At 38.5% G+C, this 12,221-nt stretch overlaps 3 protein-coding genes across 5 annotated transcripts; all 3 read right to left on the reverse strand.

The window, feature by feature from the left end:
- Positions 1 to 377: 377 nt before the first annotated feature.
- On the reverse strand, positions 378 to 3,633 carry LOC105973720 (G-type lectin S-receptor-like serine/threonine-protein kinase At1g67520). Of its 2 annotated transcripts, none has more exons than XM_088817079.1 (7): positions 2,347 to 3,633; positions 2,128 to 2,226; positions 1,855 to 2,042; positions 1,540 to 1,750; positions 1,216 to 1,453; positions 958 to 1,108; positions 378 to 852 (listed from the first exon to the last, which is right to left on the reverse strand). In XM_088817079.1, the coding sequence occupies exons 1-7, from the start codon at positions 3,593 to 3,595 to the stop codon at positions 430 to 432; spliced, it is 2,559 nt and encodes an 852-aa protein (XP_088673205.1). In that variant the 5' UTR covers positions 3,596 to 3,633; the 3' UTR covers positions 378 to 429. The 2 variants fall into 2 exon arrangements, with proteins under 2 accessions (XP_088673205.1, XP_088673200.1); XM_088817074.1 differs by having other exon boundaries at positions 2,128 to 2,232.
- A 1,260-nt stretch (positions 3,634 to 4,893) lies between these two features.
- On the reverse strand, positions 4,894 to 8,390 carry LOC105973603 (G-type lectin S-receptor-like serine/threonine-protein kinase At1g67520). The gene is made up of 7 exons (XM_088817082.1): positions 7,027 to 8,390; positions 6,824 to 6,922; positions 6,562 to 6,752; positions 6,249 to 6,459; positions 5,924 to 6,161; positions 5,677 to 5,827; positions 4,894 to 5,520 (listed from the first exon to the last, which is right to left on the reverse strand). The coding sequence occupies exons 1-7, from the start codon at positions 8,276 to 8,278 to the stop codon at positions 5,209 to 5,211; spliced, it is 2,454 nt and encodes an 817-aa protein (XP_088673208.1). The 5' UTR covers positions 8,279 to 8,390; the 3' UTR covers positions 4,894 to 5,208.
- Positions 8,391 to 8,500: 110 nt separating this feature from the next.
- LOC105973719 (AMP-dependent synthetase and ligase family protein) lies at positions 8,501 to 11,126 on the reverse strand. 2 transcript variants are annotated; one of them, XM_088817092.1, is made up of 7 exons: positions 9,936 to 11,126; positions 9,661 to 9,850; positions 9,408 to 9,553; positions 9,214 to 9,281; positions 8,934 to 9,036; positions 8,703 to 8,821; positions 8,501 to 8,616 (listed from the first exon to the last, which is right to left on the reverse strand). In XM_088817092.1, exons 1-6 carry the CDS (start codon positions 11,043 to 11,045, stop codon positions 8,708 to 8,710), a joined length of 1,731 nt encoding a protein of 576 aa, XP_088673218.1. In that variant the 5' UTR covers positions 11,046 to 11,126; the 3' UTR covers positions 8,501 to 8,616; positions 8,703 to 8,707. The 2 variants fall into 2 exon arrangements, with proteins under 2 accessions (XP_088673218.1, XP_012854211.2); XM_012998757.2 differs by lacking the exon at positions 8,501 to 8,616 and having other exon boundaries at positions 8,657 to 8,821.
- Between the last annotated feature and the right edge of the window lie 1,095 nt (positions 11,127 to 12,221).

The following is a 12,221-nucleotide window of genomic DNA, read 5'->3' on the forward strand; positions in this document are numbered from 1 at the left end:
GATAAAAGGAGTGGCCCCGGTGCAGGTCGGGGCAGTAAATGGCTCCGGACCGCGTTCGAGTATTTTCGGGTAAAATTTCAGTATTTAAAATCATGTCCATTTGACGAGTCGGGTCCAACGGGTTGGATTCCGGATCTAGAAATGGGAACCCGAAACTGAGTCAATGGGTCGGGTCGGGCGGGTCTAAGTAAAACCCGGTTGTTTTTATTATGTATTTCTTGTACTTGTGCCTAGAAGATGGTCAAATGTCATATCCGAATTTTTGGTCAACAAAATATGGTCAAGTACTCAAGAATGCCTATGGATGGTCAAATGTCATCTCCGAGTCGGGTTTTGTACCGGGTAGCCGAAACCCAAGACACGACCCATGAAAAATATGTAAGACTGAGTCTCGTACCAACCCTTAACTTTCATACTACGATTTATTTATTATTTAGCAATTATAGACAAGGATCTTGATTTAAATTGAATAAACATATTACATGGTTGATATACATATGTAACTATTTTAAGCATGTCACTTTTGACTGGGTTGTAATCATCCTTTCTTCCTCGTATTTCAGACAACGTGACTTCGTTCGATGATAAGTTCATCGGCATAGTGCTCTTTTTTGTTTCTTCAACTACACCGTTTCTTGTGATGAATGCTGGATTCTTGGGCAATGCCAAATTAGTGATTTCATTTTTAAGCATTGATATAACTTCTTCGATGTTTGGTCGATCCACCGCATGGTTTTCAACACATAGAAGCCCGATGTGAATGCATTTCTGCAATTCGTCAACAATGCATGACTCCTTCATCGTTCGATCCATGAGTTCTATTGCAGAATCTTTTCTCCATAGATCCCACGTCTGCAACATTAGTTCCATAGATTAAATTCGAGAGAGAGAGAGAGAGAGAGAGAGAGAGAGAGAGAGAGAGAGAGAGAGAGAGAGAGAATCTTAAAGCAAACTTACGTATTCGACCAAGTTTAGAGGACCTTCGATTTCGTGGAAGCTACTATTCTTCCGACCACTCACAATCTCGAGTACTAAAACTCCGAAACTATAGACATCCGATTTAACCGAGAATATTCCTTGCATGGCATACTCGGGCGCCATGTAACCGCTACGAAACATACAATTCATTGTTAAGTCATAGTAAAAATATCATTCAAAATTAAAAACACAGCCATAGAAATAAAATGTGTGAAGCTAACTAAGGTTGCCACTTACTATGTCCCGACACGCCTCTCCGTATTAGCTTCGTCAGTGTTCTGCTTAAAGATTCTCGCAAGCCCAAAATCGGAAATTTTGGGAGTCAAATTTTCATCAAGTAATATATTGCTCGCTTTTAAGTCGCGGTGAATAATCTTCAAACGAGAGTACTTGTGAAGGTAGAGTAGTCCTTGAGCAGTGCCCTCGATTATATTGAACCGTTGCTGCCAATTTAATTCCGCCCTCTTAGATGGATCTGTTTATTATGCAATGTTAAACAAAATAAATACCTATTTGACATTAACTCATTAACAAAAAATCAAGAAAGTAGAAGACACTCACCGAAGAGAAAGAAATCGAGGCTTTTGTTGGGCATGTAATCATAGATGATCATTTTGTCGTCTCCATGAATGCAAAATCCCCGTAGCTTAACAAGATTGACGTGCTGCAGTTTCGAAATCAGTACTAACTCGGTCTTGAACTCGAGCAATCCTTGTCCCGACTGTCGTGAAAGAAGCTTTACTGCTACATCGTGTCCCTCTGATGTTTTCCCCTGTAATAATTATCAAGAAACATAAGTTGTAGTAAACCATGAGTATCAAATAAGATGGTTCTACTAATCCATGTCTGAGAAATATTTCGGAGCAACTTAATCACCTTATAAACAGGGCCAAAACCACCCTGCCCGAGTTTATTCTCCGAGGAAAAGTTGCTTGTAGCAGATACAATGGATGCATAAGTGAAAAGTCGAAGATCGTGGTTCTTGCCTCCATCGTTATCAAACCCGTAAGTTCCTGTGTATCCCTCTAACATCAGCAGTTCACGCAATTCTTCCTCCCTTTTTCCTGTGAGATGGTCATCCAAAATTATTACAAGTTGAAACATAAGAATTCATAATCCGTAAAACCAACGAGCAAACTATTGTTATACCTTGTCTAAATTTTCGCAAAACGAAAAAAGCTACGCCCAAGGCAAGCAACACTACTGCACTTACTACAGCAAGTATGATCTTTACATGTTTCTTCATTCCTATCACGGACAATATCAAGAAATTCGATTAGCAGGCTAATCGTATTTGAGCCCAAGAAAAAAAAAAAAAAAAAAACCCAGGTTTCTCACACAACATCATATAATATATAATAACCCAACCTTTGCTTGAAGATGCAGATTCAAGAAAGTATTTTCTAACCGCAGAGCCATCAAGACTCTGTTCGAACTCCAAATTCTTGCCCCTCCAATACACACAACCATCTGATCGATCGGCATCAATATAAGCAACACATTCACAATCATTCCAGCAAATTTCCCTGCAATCACTCAGAGTAAGGCTCGAATTACTGTCGTAAACAGACGGTACCGATTTCCCATCGACCGGCCTAAAATCCCCCGATTTCAAAACGAACGTCTCGCGGTCGTTTCTGCACTCTGGCTGGGCCCACAATTCGCATCCCGTGTAGAAGCTGGAGCCACGAGTATTGTAACCGTAACAAAGGTTTGCATCTGCAATGAAAGGCCTGTCATTGTCATATATATTCCCCTGATAGCTTAGCATCCATCCTGAAATAACCTTCCGCTTCTCGGGCGTCCAATTTGGAACTTGTATCAGAGAATACGTAAAATATTCCTCGTTTTCGCTGCTTACATTAGTGAAGTTATAGTTGAGGTTGAAAGGATCAGGTTTTGGATTGATATTCTCAAACTCCTTAACCCTAAAATCTCCCAACCCTTGGCCGTTGTAATAATAATCCTTCATTTCGCCGCTTGCCCAATAAACGACACCTCTTCGTCGAACCAACAACCTGCCTGAAATCGGGTCCCACTCGAGAGTAAAAGCTCCGGTCGCCGGATTATTTTGTCCGAACCAAGAAGAAAGTGTCCAATTTCTTCCAGTTTTATGGTTAAACCCTAGTTTCATACCAGGAAGAAGGGTATCTGTGGGGTAATCAAAGCTTTGCCATAACACTTCACCTGAAACAGAGCTTACTACAAAATTGCCTGTATCTAACAAAGTGGCGGATATGTTCTTCCCTGATTGGCCAGAATATAGCTCGAAAGATTCCCCGCCGCCGCCGCCGTGGGTGATGACTAGGTTTTCTCCGGTGGTGGCGATTGCGAGAATCGGGTTCGAATTCTTGGGAAAGGGGTTTTCTCTGTTGCCAATCCAGACAGGTGAGTACAAACCATCGGTGTACCATATTGCTAAGTAGCTGTTGTTTGTGTTTTCCGGGGTGTAAAACCCTAACGTGAAGATCTTCTTCGCGGAGACGAGTTGAGAAGACGAGTTGAACTCGTCGCCGCCGCCTGGTTTGAGGGTATCGATCGACGAAACCTGGGTTGCCAAAAAATGGAGGGAAATCAAGAAAACAAATGGTGTAATTGAAGCTTTCTGGGTTTTCATTGTGGATAATATATATAAATTTAATTTAGTGATGAACAATGATTACAAAATATATATATATATATATATATATATATATATATATATATATATATATATATATATATATATATCAGCATGCAATACAAAATGCAATGCAGTAGTTGTTTTTTGTTTTTGTTTTTGAAAAGGTCATAATTTTCGTTTTCAATTGAATTATCAGAGAAAGAAAAAGTCTTGCACTTGTCATCAATGGTGAATGGGGGTTCACATTTTGCAAGGACCATCCTGTTAAATCTGTAATTACCGAAAACACCCTAATGTTTTTTTATATGCCACACCGCCCCTTGCATTTTGGCTGTTTGACTTAAATGAAAATTATGAGAATACCCCAATAAGGTAATGTCAAATTACTAAAACCCCTCATTTTTTTAAAAATTACAACCAACCCCTTCAACTATGAATCTTCTTACATGTGCACCCTTATGTTGTCAAATTAATCATAATCTTCTAGATTGTATGAAATGTTCTTTAGTTTGTACTTGTTATGTGCAATGATGAAGTTTGTGATGCACTACAATCTGATATTTACAAGCCAAAAGACACATCTTATGATCATCTTATTTTAAAATGTGGAGTTGAAATGAGGTCAAACGAGTATAACATATAAACTGAAGAATATTCCACTAAATTTGACTTCACAATGGTGAACGTGCAAGAAAATTCATAGTTGATGGAGGTGGCTGTAATTACCCAAACAAGAGGGTTTTTTCGTAATTTGTGATTACCTCAAGGAGTGACCGTAATTTACCTTACATTTTATTAATTTGAAATATTAAACAATTCTTCACAGTAGTTATTGTGACGGCTTTTTTGGCAAGGACCACCCTATAAAATCTTTAATTAGCGAAAACATCCCAATATTAAAAATATTAGTAAAGGACCCACATATGTTGTTTTTAAATGGCACACCGCCCCTTACATTTTGGCCGTTGACTTAAATAAAATTATAAGAATATCCGTAATAAATTTGTTAAGAATACCTCTAATAAAAATTAAAATGATGAAAACAATGTATTATTTTCAATAGTATATACAATTAATATCATGAGGTTGTGCTTGATTTTAATAATTTAGTTTAAGTAAATCATTAAAATTTGATCGTGCATTATCTTCAACAAATACCAACAAATACAGTTAAACTTTTATAAATTAATACATGCGGGACTAACGAAATTATATTAATCTAATGAAATATTAATTTATCGAACCAATAATTTATTACGGTTTGACCGAGTTGAGATTGAAAAAAATTATTATTTAAGCGAGGTTATTAATTTATCGAGATTCTACTGTATATAAATAATTATCGAGGTTTAATTTTCTTGATTGGAAAATAAAAAGAAAAAAAATGATTAATCCATGCCTTCTGAACAATGCTTCTTGCTTACATACTTACAGCGTGGAAGGTAATAAGTTCCTCAGCTCCCGACGAAGAATTTTACCGGCAGCTGATCTCGGAATCGAAGCCCGAAAATAAACCAATTTTCTGGAAAAAAATATATATATATTATCATAAATTACATTATATATCAATATAGAAAAGGAAGAGCCTAACTAGCTAGGTTGAAGTACTATCTCCCTCCTATTTCCGTCGCTGTGACTTCGTTTGCGGATATATTCACGAGCGGCGTAGTACTCGTTTCAACTTCTTCAATCACACTGTTTCGTGTAATGAATGCCGGATTCTTGGGCAGTGGCAAATTCGTCAACTCGTTTTTTAGGATTGATATAACATCTTCGATGTTTGGCCGATCGATAGCATGGTTTTCAACACATAGAAGCCCGACGTGAATGCATTTCTGCAGTTGGTCTATAATGCATGAATCCATCATCGTTCGATCCATGAGTTCTATTGCAGAATTTTTTCTCCATAGATCCCAAGCCTGTAACATTAGTAAGTTCCATTGTTAACATTTCGAGAGAGAGAGAGAGAGAGAGAGAGAGAGAGAGAGAGAGAGAGAGAGAGAGAGAGAGAGAGAGAGAGAGAGAGAGAGAGAGAGAGAGAGAGAGAGAGAGAGAGAGAGAGAGAGAGAACTTACGTATTCGACCAAGTTTAGAGGACCTTCGATTTCGTGGAAGCTACTGTTTTTCCGACCACTGACTATCTCGAGCACTAAAACTCCGAAACTATAGACATCTGATTTAACCGAGAATATTCCTTGCATTGCATACTCGGGCGCCATGTAACCACTGCGAAACATAAAACTCAGTGTTAAGTCAAATAAGAATATCGTTAAAAAACACAATCATACAAATTAAACGTGCGAAGCTAATTTCACCACTTACTATGTCCCAACACGCCTCTCCGTGTTAGCTTCGTCTATGTTCTGCTTAAAGATTCTCGCAAGCCCAAAATCGGAGATTTTGGGAGTCATATTTTCATCAAGTAATATATTGCTCGCTTTTAAGTCGCGGTGAATAATCTTCAATCGAGAGTACTTGTGAAGGTAGAGTAGTCCTTGAGCAGTGCCCTCGATTATATTGAACCGCTGCTGCCAATTTAATTCCTCCCTCTTAGATGGATCTGTTTATTATGTAATGTTAATCGTAGATCAATTTTTTTTCGGTACTATCTCATTAAAAATAGTCGAAGAAAGTAGAAGGCACTCACTGAAGAGAAAGAAATCGAGGCTTTTGTTGGGCATGTAATCATAGATAATCATTTTATCGTCTCCATGAATGCAAAATCCCCGTAGCTTAACAAGATTGACATGCTGCAGTTTCGAAATCAGTACTAACTCGGTCTTGAACTCGAGCAATCCTTGCCCCGATTGTCGTGAAAGAAGCTTTACTGCTATTTCGTGTCCTTCTGACGTTTTCCCCTGTAATAATAATCAAGAAACATATAATTCTAATCAAGAGATTCTAATACGAAAATTGGGTGAGTAATCAAAACACGAAAAATTTACGAGATATTTTACCACCTTATAAACGGGGCCGAAACCCCCCTGTCCGAGTTTATTGTCCGAGGAGAAGTTGTTTGTAGCAGATAGCACAGACGCATAAGTGAAAAGTCGAAGATCGTTATTCTTGCCACCTCCATTTTCGAACCCGTAATTCGTTCCCGTGTATCCGTCTAGTGTCAGCAGCTCCTTTAATTCCTTCGTTTTTTTCGCTAACAAATATTTTATCCAAATTATAATCCGGAAAAAAAATAAAAAAAAATCGACTAATCTATAACTATACCTTGTTTAAGTTTTCGTAAAACGAACAAGGCTACACCCAAGGCAAGCAGCACTACTGTACCAACTACAATGAGGACAATCTGCACATGTTTCTTCATTCCTGTCATAACCGAACAATACGAAGAAATTTCAGTTAGCTAAAAAAATTAAAAAATCGATCAATTTCCTCACGTAACATCATATAATAATACATAAAAACGAAACCTTTTCTCGAAGATGCAGATTCAAGAAAGTACTTTGGTGTAGCAGAGCCATCAAGACTCTGCACAAACTCCAAATTCTCGCCTCTCAAATACGAACATCCACCACTTACGGGCGCATCAATAAACGCAGCGCATTCGCAATCATTCCAACATATTTCCCTGCAGTCACTCTGAGTAAGGCTCGAATTACCGTCATAAACAACCGGAACAAATTTTCCATCAACCGGCTTAAAATCCCCCGATTTCAAAACAAACGTCTCGCGATCGTTTCTGCATGTAGGCTGGGCCCGCAGTTCGCAGCCCGTGTCGAAACCGGAGCCACCAGTATTGTAACCGTAACAAAGCCCTGCGTCTGCAATGGTAGGCCTGTCGATGTCGTATATACCCCCCTGATAGTTCAGCATCCACCGTGAAATAACCTTCCGTCTATCCGACGTCGCGCGTTGATTTTTTATCAGCGAATACGTAAAGTATTCCTCGCTGTCGTAACTTACGTTTGTGAAGTTGTAGTTGTGGTTGAAAGGATCGGGTGGATCCATATTCTCAAACTCCTTAACCGTAAATTCTCCAAACCCTTGGCCATCGTAACGATAATCCTTCATGTCGCCGCTCGTCCAATAAACGACACCTCTTCGTCGAACCAACAACCTGCCTGAAATCGGGTCCCACTCGAGAGTAAAAACTCCGGTGGCCGGATTATTTCGTCCGAACCACGAAGAAAGTGTCCAATTTCTCCCGGTTTTACGATCAAACCCTAGTTTCATACCAGGAAGAAGGGTATCTGTGGGATAATCGAAGCTTTGCCATAACACTTCACCCGAAACAGAGCTTACTACAAAATTGCCCGTATCTAACAAAGTGGCTGATATGTTCTTCCCTGATTGGCCAGTGTATAGCTCGAAAGATTCTCTGCCGCCGCCGCCGTGGGCGATGACTAGGTTTTCTCCGGTGGTGCCGATTGCGAGAGACGGGTTCGAGTTCTTGGAAACGGGGTTTTCTCTGTTGGCAATCCACAATGGATATCGAGAAGCTTCGGTGTACCATATTGCTAAGTAAGTGTTGTTTGTGTCTTCTGGTGTATAGAACCCTAATGTGAAGATCTTCTTCGCGGAAACGAGTTGGGAAGACGAGTTGAACTCGCCGCCACCGCCGCCTGGTTTGAGGGTGTCGGTAGACGAAACTTGGTTCGCCGAAAAATGGAGGGAAACCAAGAAAACTACAACTGATGCAGTTGAAACTCTGTGGCTTTGCATTGTGGATAAAATATATATTAATTTATGATCTTATTACAAAATATAAATATATCAGCAATGCAGAATTTTATGATCTTATTACAAAATATATAATATATCAGCAAATCATATTTTTCGTTTTCGATTGACTTTTTCTAAGAAAGAAAAAGTCTTCTGTAATACATTTTCCTGATCTGTATTGAAATTTCTTGGTTGTTGACATTTAATTAATTTGAAAAAAAAAAAGAATAAAATTATTGACAGTATTTATTGTGATTTTGCACCCACTGAAGTTCTTGTGGATAAGAAGCTGATCTGGGATTTGACCCTTTCTCACCTTGAATTATATATATATATATATATATTATATATATATATATATATATATATATATATATATATATATATATTTATCCATGCCATCTGAATAATGCTTCTTGCTTACAGGACTTAAAGCCTGGAAGGTAACAAGTTCCTCAGCTCCCGTCGAAGAATTTTACCGGCAGCTGATCTCGGAATCGAAGCTCGAAAATAAACCTTTCTCACCTTCTTATACGGCGCAACCTGCAAATATCAACAAAATATCCAATTGACCATCTGTAGTAAATTAATCAAACGTAAAATCGTAATCCGTAGAGTAAAAAATGCGTTAATCGGATTAAGTTGGATTAGTGACCTGTTTGGCTACAAAGTCGAGTAGAGCTGCCTGAGAGATCGAACTACCCTCTTTCCGGACAACAAATGCCACCGGTATTTCACCGGCTTCTTCGTCCCTTGCACTGATTAACCGTAAATACAAACGGTGAATAAAATCATTACATGTAAAGATAGTTATGTAGTAACGTGACTGATTAACCGTAACTACACATTTAATACTGTCGAAACCGAACCGAAAAATGGATTCCATTTTATAGTTAAAAACATCGTTAAGAAAAAAACGAGAATTTTCAAATTACCCGATTACTGCTGCATCGAGTACCTCCGGATGCGACATTAGCACTGCCTCTAAATCAGCAGGAGCAACCTGCAAAAAAAAAACAGGACAGTGAAATCGGATACGTAATTCGATATTACGTTAATTTTTTATTTTTTTTATGAATATATAGAAAAAAATCTACGTATCGGTAAATAGTGTAGACCGATTGCGTACCTGGAAACCCTTGTACTTGATGATCTCTTTCAATCGGTCGATTACGTATAAGTATCCTTCGTTATCGAAATAAACGATGTCACCAGTATGCAGCCAACCGTCTTTATCGATTGTAGCCATAGTTGCCTCGATATTATTTAGATACCCTATTGCATAAAAAAGATCCAATCTTGAAACTCCATAATAAGTTACATTTTTAAGAAATCAATCATATAAAAAAACGAGACGAAATTCAATGCGGTCGCAAAATTACCTTTCATGTTTCCAGGTGTGTGCAACCACAGCTCGCCGACGGAACCTGGCGGCAAATGAGCACCGGTGACCCAATTTACCACTTTACCCTCAGCATTCGGAGACAAAAGCCCCACAGAAGAATATTTACGAGCCTCGATCGTATTATAGCCGCGAGTCCCCACAGCTGTCGTCTCTGTCATTCCATAGCCCTGAAAAAAATCGATCGATTTTTCGTTTTCATTTGCATTTGCATTCAACAAACTTATGGAATCAAAATTTAGCTCAATTAAGTACCTGAATAAAATCGACACGAGGAAACGTTTCTTTGAATTCGTTTATGCTGTTTTCGCTCAACGGGGCGGCCCCACAAGAAACTTGTTTCAAGCTCCGAAAACTATTACACGAACCATCTCTCTTCGCTCGTCTCACCAACTCCGCCACTAAAGGCGGCACAGCATGAAGATGAGTGACACCGTATCTCTCGACAGCTGTCGCCATTTCATTGGCACCGAATTTCTTCATCGTGACAATAGTACATCCCAAAGACAACAACCCCATAACAAAGAGAGACAAACCATACACATGAAACATAGGCACAACCGCCAAGTACACGTTTTCCGTACTAGGATAATCGTACATCGAAGCTTCGAATCTCACGAAAAGCACCATCATCGCTATAAAGTTGCCGTGCGTAAGCATAACTCCTTTAGCCCTGCCCGTAGTGCCCGACGAGTACAAAATCGCTGCGGTGTCGTTTTGCGCGATTCTAGGCCTAGGAGCCAAACTCGGATCACTCGAAACAAGCTCACCAAAAACCGAACCATCGTTACGCAGAGTCTCGAAATCGAAAGTATAATCCGGCACTCCGATCACACGACAACCTCCTCCCAATGAACCGTCCAATTCATCGACTTTATCAACGAGGGTAAACGCGAGGGACGCGTTGCTATCGAGAACCTGTTTCTTGATCTCCGACAAACTGCTCAAAGGGTTCATTGGGGTTACGACCGCTCCGACACTCAAAGCAGCCAAGAAAACGACGGGGAAGAAAACGGAATTCGGCAGCAGAATCAAGATTACATCACCTTGCTTGACACCAATGCTGTGGTGCAGACCAGATGCAAATGATTTGACCAATGAGAAGAGTGTGGTGTAAGAAAGTGACAGGCCGGTTGAGGAATCGATTAGTGCGTGATTCCCGCCGGTTTGGTTTTGTGAAGAAATGAAGGAGACAACATCAAGAAAAGGGTCGGATGGTAAATTGAGAGATGGGTATATGCTGCGGTATATTCCTGTTTCAGGGCAATACCATGAAGGATTGGGGGGCGATTTTTTAGCCCCTTCTTGTTTTTTCTCTTTAGACAGATGAAAGTCTACATGGGCTTTCAAGAATGTAGCCGCCATTAGTACACACAGTCACACAGTACAGAGAGAGAGAGAGAGAGAGAGAGAGAGAGAGAGAGAGAGAGAGAGAGAGAGAGAGAGAGAGATACTTAATAATATTCTGTATGAATCAGAGTTTGGGGTTGCTCAAATTTCGAAATCGAATACCAGAAGAGAGACCATTTAGGGACACACAAAAAAGAAAGAAGAAAAGCATAATAATTCAATTACAGAAGATATGAAAAAAAATGAGAACCACTCTCCGAATTTCTGGCAACCTCAGAGCAGAAGTGGGGGATTTGGGCCGAGACAAAATTGAAGGCATTGGCGTTAAAAGCAGCTGGGTGTGTGAAATTGTTTTTGTGGCGCAGAGTTGTGAAAACGACAAGATTCTTTGGCGGGACTTTCTAATAATTTTGTTTTTTAAGGCAGGAATTAATTAATTAATTAATAGTTGTTGAATATCTCCTAAACCTAATTAAAGGGGTGAGCCAATATGCCTAAAAGACGAATACAAATTAATAATCTCGATTAAATAATAGTTTCTCTTGGTCCCCACTTGGTAAAAATGTACTAAATTATTAACTCGATAATTTATTAATTCACTAAATTAATAGAATTTTCATAATCTCAATTCCGAACTATATTAATTTGTAGAGGTTTAACTATACGAATTTAATGTATATAAGTTCAATACCATTGTTTACAACTTTTTTTTACAAATTTAATGTTAATTTTTCCCGATTGTCTGAAGTAAGCTGCAAATTTTCAAAAGTTCACTGTCAAATCGTTGACTGGTTTAGAAGTTTGGTCATATTATGTTGAAAAAGTCAACTCACTTTTACAAGTTCACCGCCTATTAAGTTAATATTACTCAATTTCCAAAAATCACTAATGAGGATATTCAATTTTCAAAAGTTCATTGTCATATTATGTTAAAAAAATCATATTTGAGCTTATTTTAGGAAGCTGACTGCCAAAATTCAAAAGTTTATTGCCATATTTTATTAAAATACTCGATTTTCTGAATCTTTTGGTCAATTTTTTAAAGTGTAGTATTATAATTTTGTAATTCACTATATTTATAACTTTACTTGCCTATTTATTAAAATTCTCAACTTTTAAGAGTTTTTTTTTTTTTTTTAATCATATTTATTACAAAATATAATTTGTTATATTTATTTTTGAATTTTAAGA

This window comes from Erythranthe guttata, chromosome 1, assembly GCF_056151865.1.
Source record: "Erythranthe guttata isolate IM_541 chromosome 1, IM_541, whole genome shotgun sequence".
NCBI classification, from domain to species: domain Eukaryota; kingdom Viridiplantae; phylum Streptophyta; class Magnoliopsida; order Lamiales; family Phrymaceae; genus Erythranthe; species Erythranthe guttata.